The sequence below is a fragment of the Chaetura pelagica genome, unplaced genomic scaffold (assembly GCF_000747805.2).
Source record: "Chaetura pelagica isolate M959 unplaced genomic scaffold, ChaPel_1.0 scaffold840, whole genome shotgun sequence".
In the NCBI taxonomy this organism is placed as follows: Eukaryota; Metazoa; Chordata; class Aves; order Apodiformes; family Apodidae; genus Chaetura; species Chaetura pelagica.
In genome coordinates this window covers 332,890-339,933 of record NW_009951813.1, presented here as the reverse complement: position 1 = coordinate 339,933, position 7,044 = coordinate 332,890, and the positions used below count along the sequence as shown (strand labels likewise).

The window sequence follows — 7,044 nt, the reverse complement described above, 5'->3', positions numbered from 1 at the left end:
GTGGCGGTGTTGAAGGGCAGGTTGGATGGGGCTTGGAGCAGCCTGGGCTGGTGGGAGGTGTCCCTGCCCCTGCAGGGGGTTGGGGCTGGATGATCTTTAAAGTCCCTTCCAACCCAAACCATTCCATGATTCTGTAATTCCTCCTGCTCTGCTGCTGGGACCGCAGGCACCTGGCGGACACAGGGAGTGTTCCCCGAGGAGGAGCTGCTGAAGGTGCCCAGGGACATCCCGGTACTTTGTGCTGCCACCCTGAGTGTCAACCCCTGCACAGCCTACCGTGTGCTGGCTGACTTCGAGACCCTGGCACCAGGTAGGGCTCTGCTGGGTGGAAGGAAATCTGGGTGGATTTGCCCCTGGTTTCTGCAATGAAAATGGGGATTTGTTTATATCCAGGTGACTCCATCATCCAGAACGCAGCCAACAGCGGTGTGGGCCAGGCTGTGATCCAGATTGCCAAAGCCTCTGGCATCAAGACCATCAATGTGGTGAGGGACAGGTGGGTCCTCAAGGAGAGGAGAAGATCGCCTCTGGGAGCAGGAGATGCCCTTGGCATGGCCTGGAGGCTGGCAGGAGGGTCAGCAAGTTTGGGAGTTGGATCTTCCCCGCTCAACACAGGATTTTCTTCTCTTTGCTCCTCCAAGATGTCCTCCAGCCTCTGCCCTGTTGTCCCCGAGCTACATTGAGCAGGAGGGTGGAGAAGGTGACACTCTGCTTTCTATCTCATCGAGTCCATCCTTTATTTTTTTTCCTTCTGCAGACCTGATCTCCCAAAGCTGGTGGAGAGGCTGATGGCCCTGGGTGCAGACCATGTCATCACAGAGGAGATGCTAAGAAAGCCAGAGATGAAAGATATATTTAAGGTACCTCAATGCTGATCCCACTGAAGGGACCATGTGGGACTGTCCCTGTGGTTCAGTGCTGTGGAGAAAGGTGCAGGGATGGTGGGAAGGACAAATGTATTCTCAGAGCAGGGTTTAGTCCCAGAAGTTGAGGGGTTTTGCTGCTGCCTCAAGGGCTGGATTGTAGATGTTAGCTCTGTGACTCTTAGCTGCCCCCAGGTTGAGCTTAAGACAACTGCTCAACCCCTCAAGCTCCTTCAAGAACTGCTGTCCCATCAAAAGGAGGCCTAAAATTTGGGAACCTCCTCAATAAACTCTTGCAGAACATCCCGAAGCCCCGGCTCGCCCTGAACTGCGTCGGAGGCAAAAGCACGACGGAGATGCTGCGGCACCTGCAGTAAGTTGGGCTGGGGTGGCCTGGGGACAGCACCCAGCACTGGAGGGTCCTGCTCCAGTGTCCTGGGAGTGCCAGAGGTGGATGAAGACATTAGCTGGTTTTGGTCATCACTGATGTTTTGGAGAGGGGAGATGAGTGGAAGAGAAGTGGGTTTGGAAACTAGAAGTTAACCCCTCATCACTGCGTGTCAAACGCAGCTGAGGTCCAGGTCTGAAGGTCCAACCAGGTATAACTGGTGTATTTAGCTGCAAATTCAGCTCATAGTGTGTGGGAGTGAGAGGGGAGCTCTGGGAAGTGGGGTTTGAGGGGTGACTTGGTGTGAGAATTTAGACATGAGGAGGAAATTCTTGTGTGTTAGGGTGGTGAGAGCCTGGCCCAGGTTGCCCAGGGAAGCTGTGGCTGCCCCATCCCTGGCAGTGTTGAAGGGCAGGTTGGATGGGGCTTGGAGCAACCTGGGCTGGTGGGAGGTGTCCCTGCCCATGCAGGGGGTTGGGGCTGGATGATCTTTAAGGTCCCTTCCAACCCAAACCAGTCTGGGACTCAATGAAAACAGCCCTGTGGGGCCAGTGGTGGGGTTGGGCACGGCAGAGGGAGAGGTGGCAAGGTCACAGCTGCACCTTGGGGACAACATCACCAAGTACCCCCTTTCTCCTGCAGGCCCAAAGGGACCATGGTCACCTATGGGGGGATGGCAAAGCAGCCTGTGATGGTGCCTGTGGTGAGTACTGGAGATGCTCTTGGTTTCCCTCTGGGCATGTCCCCCATGCTCCACTGGGGATGTCCCTGTCCCCTCGGCACTGCGGGAGCTCTGCTCTCCCTGCCTGCACACTGGGAGCCTCCTGCCCGCTTTTTATTTGACCAGTGGGGTCTGTTATGGGATGAGCTGCTTTGCATCCTGGTGAAGGTCTCTTGGCTTTATTTCATAGAATCACAGAATTGTGTTGGTTGGAAAAGACCTTTAAGATAATCAAGTCCAACATTAACCCAACTCCACCAAGTCCACTGCTAATCCATGTCCTCCAGCACTGCATCTACATGACTTTGAAACCCCTCCAGGGATGGAGACTCCACTTTCCCTGGGAAGCCTGGGCCAGAGCCTGACAACCCCTTCCTTGAAGAAATTGTTCCTCATATCCAATCTAAACCTGCCCTGGTGCAACTTGGGGCTGTTTCCTCTTGTTGTATCACTTGTTCCTTGGGAGAAGAGACCAACCTCCCTGGCTCCAACCTCCTCTCAGGCAGTTGCAGCGCCAGAAGGTCTCCTCTCAGCCTCCTGTGCTCCAAACCAAGCACCCTCAGCTCTCTCAGTTGCTCCTCATTAAGACTTGTTCTTAAGACCCTTGAACAGCTTGGCCACCCTCCCCTGTTCCCCTCCAGCACCTCAGTGTCCTCATACTGTGGTGCCCAGAACTGATCCCAGCACTCAAGGAAGATGAAAGCTGCAGATGCATCAAATCCACCCTGACTCCACACCTCGAGGTCACACCTCCACATGCCCACTGTGCACAAACAAGAGCGTTGAGGAAGGAGTGAGGATCCTCAGTGCCACCTTCCCTGCTGCCACTCTGGGAGGGGACCCAGGGGTCTCACCATAACTCCCTCTCTCCTCAGAGTGCCTTCATCTTCCGGGACGTGCGGCTCCGTGGCTTCTGGATGACCCAGTGGAGGAAGGAGCACGCTCAGGGTGAGCAGGATGGGTGCTGAGGGATGGTAGGTCAGCACAGGAGCAGGTGCCAACCCACCATGCTGGTGCTGTCCTCTTTGCTCCCACTTGTGGCCTGAGTTCTGATAGTCCTCAGGGCAGCTGGAATGCAGGCACTGGGTGGTGTGGCTTAGGCAGGGACAGCAGAGTGCCTCCATGCTGGGGACTCTTCCCCATCCCACCCACCTGAGCTGGGAGCACCTCACACCCTGGTGTCTTAAGGACACTGGATGGCTTCAGGTGGGTCTTTGGCTTGGTGTGGTGGTTGACCCTGGCATAGCCTGGGAAGTGCTGTGGTGAGAGGTCTCTCCTTGGAGCAGCTCTGCTCTGGAGACAGACTGAGAGTTGGGGTGTTCAGCCTGGAGAAAAGAAGGCTCCAGGGAGACCTTAGAGCACCTTCCAGTGCCTGAAGGGGCTCCAGGAAAGCTGGGGAGGGACTTGGGACAAGGGCAGGGAGGGAGAGGACAAGGGGGATGGATTGAAACTGGCAGAGGGGAGATTGAGGTTGGACATGAGGAGGAAATTGTTGGGTGTGAGGGTGGTGAGAGCCTGGCCCAGGTTGCCCAGGGAAGCTGTGGCTGCCCCATCCCTGGCAGTGTTGAAGGGCAGGTTGGATGGGGCTTGGAGCAACCTGGGCTGGTGGGAGGGGTCCCTGCCCATGCAGGGGGTTGGGACTGGATGATCTTTAGGTCCCTTCTGTCCCAGACTAGTCTGGGATCCTGTGATTCCTCCCTGTAGACCCCCAGGTCCTGGCCAGCATGATGGACGCCCTGTTCCAGCTCATCCGCAGAGGACAGCTCAGCGCCCCGGCCTGCACTCAGGTCCCTCTCCAGGACTACAAGGCAGCACTAGAAGCTGCCATGAAGCCCTTCACGTCCTCCAAGCAGATCCTCCTCTTCTGACCAGCAGCTCATGGGCCAAGCCTAGAGCTGCTCCACCCCGGCCAAGCTTTCCCTCGCTGCCTTGTCTGCAGGCAAGAGATGCTGGAGGGGGGAAAAACCTCCCAATCCGTTGACATTTTTTGTTTTGTTTTTTAACTTCTGGATGCCCATTGCAAGTTCTCAAAGCCCTTGCAGCTTTGCTGGACACCAATGTGTGTAATTGCTTCTGGAGGGAGGCTGCATCCTCGCTTTAGCTGGGGTGAGTCTGGGGGCAAGGGGAAGCTCAGGGAGCCTGGGGGAGAGAGGCCAGCTCAGCTCAGGGTGTCCAAAGAGCAGCAGTTCCCCCTCACATGTGTTCTTGGGGCTGCACCACCAACTCCTGCCCGCTGTCAGTCTTGTCCTGCTGTTTGCTCTCCCTGCAGGTGATTTGTGGCTGCTTTTGGGTGACTTTGCAGGGCAGCAGGGGACTGGGCACTGTCTTTCTCCCACCAGCACAAACCCCCTGCGCTGCTGCAGCCTCTGAGCCACCTCCCTGTTCCCCTCCACGATCAGCAGCCCAGTTCCCGAAGGCTGGGGACAGTCCCCATATTGCATTGCAGAGAAAACAACAATCCTTACACTTTATTTTATCTAATTTGGTTTTTATTTTCTCCTGGCCAGCCCATCTAATGCTGGCAGGACAGAGGCAGGGGGACACCCACACACGCTGGGGGGACAAGGACACAGGATTTTTCCAGCCCTTGGCATCACTTCTCAAAAATTAGCTCCAACAGCCCAAAATAAAAAACAGAAGTACCAAGTTACCAACTGCCAGGCAGCTCTGCCACACCAATGAGAACTGTGAGACACCACAGGTGTCATTGTCCCCTCAGGGACAGCCCTGGGGTGGTGGCATTTGAGGTGGGGACAGGACTCACCCAGCATGTCCCAGCTGTGGAAGGGGGTAGGAGATTTTTGGAATGCCTGAATGAATTGAATACTTGAATTCAGTTTTGCTGCTGTTGCTGCTGCCACTACTGATTGTGATGAGAACCTCCTGGAAATCAATGTCTAAAATGTCTATTTTTTTAAGAAGATGCCAATAAATGTTTCTGTGCTCAGTTGGACACGTGAGAGTGGTGCATGGAGTTCCTGTCGGGCAACAAAGTGTCCCAGACTTTAAGTTTTCCCCTTGTGAGCCTTCCCCCTGTTCAGAAGTGCCCACACTTTCCTACATGGAATAACCCAGCTCTGGGATTTCAGTGGAGCTTCTGTGGTGTCCAAGTACCCAGGAGATGCTCCCAGCAGGATCCCCCTGCTGCTCCCTAGAATGAAGTAGAATCATAGAATCATGGAATGGTTTGGGTTTGAAGGACCTTCAAGACCATCTAGATCCAACCCCCTGCATGGGCAGGGACACCTCCCACCAGAGCAGGTTGCTCCAAGCCCCATCCATCCTGCCCTTTCAGACTCAATCCAGTTGTTTTCATTCCCACAGGGACTTTCCAAGTGCAGCTGGTGGAGAAGGGGAAACACCCTCCCTGCTCCACCACTGCCTTTGGCTGATGGCACCAAGGAGCCCCAAGCAGCACATCTACCTCCCCAAAGGGTGACGTGGTGGAAACCACCAATATGTAAACCCACTGCTGCAGGGGGTGGAGTCTTGCCCCTTTTTTGGGTGGGAAATGAGGGAGTTGAGCATCATGCCTTCATTTCTATGCATTTTATGGCTCCTGGGAGGTTAGGAGAAGGGAAGTGGGACAGGGACATTGTTCAAGCAGGCTCCTCTACAACTTGGTGTGTTTTGGAAGAACAAAACACCCTGAAATCAAAACTCACAGCCTGTGGTAGCAGCTACATTTGCTGAGCCCCTTTCAAAGCCATTTTATTCTCCTGTGACCCCAACCACCGAGACCTCCCTTTGACAAGAGCAAACCAAGATCCAACTGGGATAAACCCCTTGCTAGCACCTCTGCTCTGCTCTCCCATCACTATTGAACACCCCAATATTTTGAATTTGCTTTGTCCCCCCAGCAAAGCTCCTGGTGCTGGAGGCAGAGCAGCACCACGTGCCCCAGAGCTTTCCTGATCCATGGATGAAGTGGGGAAAAAGGCAAGAAAAGGATGGTGGGATTAAGAGCCCTGTTAAGCTTGATATAAAACAGAAACATTAATGCAAAGCTTTTCTCCCCTTGTTTATTTGCCTCAGCAGTAAAACCTAACAAGGTTTAGAGAACACTCTTTACTGTCACAAAATGTTCCCGAGCACTCACTCCTACACCAGGGTAAGAAGGAATAAATCATTAAATTTAACTTCACTTGTCAAACAATTGGGATCATGGTTGGGAATCCAGATGCTGGAGTTGCAGCTACACAGTTTTGGTTTTCTTTGGGAGGGTGATGGCTGGGTTGGGTGGGGTGGGGTTTTTTTGGGGGGTGGTGGCTGCTAAAGCTGAAGTGTTCCCCAAGAGCCTCTGCTGGGGTTTGGTGTGATACAGTCAAGGAATGGGATAAACAATAGTCCCCAAAAATCCCACCTGGGGAGCTGCAAGAGGGATGTCACTGCTCAGCTGTGGGAATGAGGAAGGGCTAAGCGTGGCCAGGGATGGCGGGGTGTCCCCAGGGAAGGGGGGGATGCTATAGGGGGACCCTGTGCACCCCAGAGTGTGGGAATGGGGGACCCGTGTTGGGGGAAGGAGGAGCCCATCAGTATCCAGCATGTGGGGAAGGGAGACCCCACAAGTCTCTGCCATATAGGGGCTCCCCCCTCACCAGTCCTATGCCTAGCATTTGGGGAGGGCAGGCCCCACAAATCCCCTGGCCCATGGGAAGGGGAAACCCCATCATTGTCATGTCCATGGGGAAGGGGATGGCCCCACAAGATCCCCAGCCAGACCCCAAGGGACACGGGTTGTCAGTGGCCTTGGCAGTGCTGGGTTAATGGTTGGTCTGGGTGGTCTTAAAGGTCTTTTCCAAACAAAACCATTCAGTGAGTTTATGAAGGAGGAGCCCAACAATACCCAGTGTATGGGGAGGGGGGGCCCATAAGTGCCCAGACCCACGGAGCAGCTCTGGAGCCAGGCTGGGAGAGTTGGGGTTTCAGCCTAGAAGAGAAGGCTCCAGGGAAACCTTAGAGCACCTTCCAGTGCCTGAAGGGGCTCCAGGAAGCTGGGGAGGGGCTTTTCATCCAAGAAGATAGTGATAGGGCAAGGGGCAATGGCTTTAAACTGAGAGAGGGGAGATTTA

At 54.6% G+C, this 7,044-nt stretch overlaps 1 protein-coding gene across 1 annotated transcript in view; it reads left to right on the top strand.

The window, feature by feature from the left end:
- MECR (mitochondrial trans-2-enoyl-CoA reductase) overlaps window positions 1–3,840 on the top strand; it is a 7,314-nt gene extending 3,474 nt beyond the window's left edge. Inside the window, exons 3-9 of the mRNA XM_010008273.1 lie at window positions 167–310; window positions 394–496; window positions 758–860; window positions 1,163–1,236; window positions 1,894–1,954; window positions 2,848–2,920; window positions 3,677–3,840. Coding sequence (XP_010006575.1) covers window positions 167–310; window positions 394–496; window positions 758–860; window positions 1,163–1,236; window positions 1,894–1,954; window positions 2,848–2,920; window positions 3,677–3,840 — 722 coding nt within the window. The remainder of the gene's footprint in view (window positions 1–166; window positions 311–393; window positions 497–757; window positions 861–1,162; window positions 1,237–1,893; window positions 1,955–2,847; window positions 2,921–3,676) is intronic.
- Window positions 3,841–7,044: the final 3,204 nt, after the last annotated feature.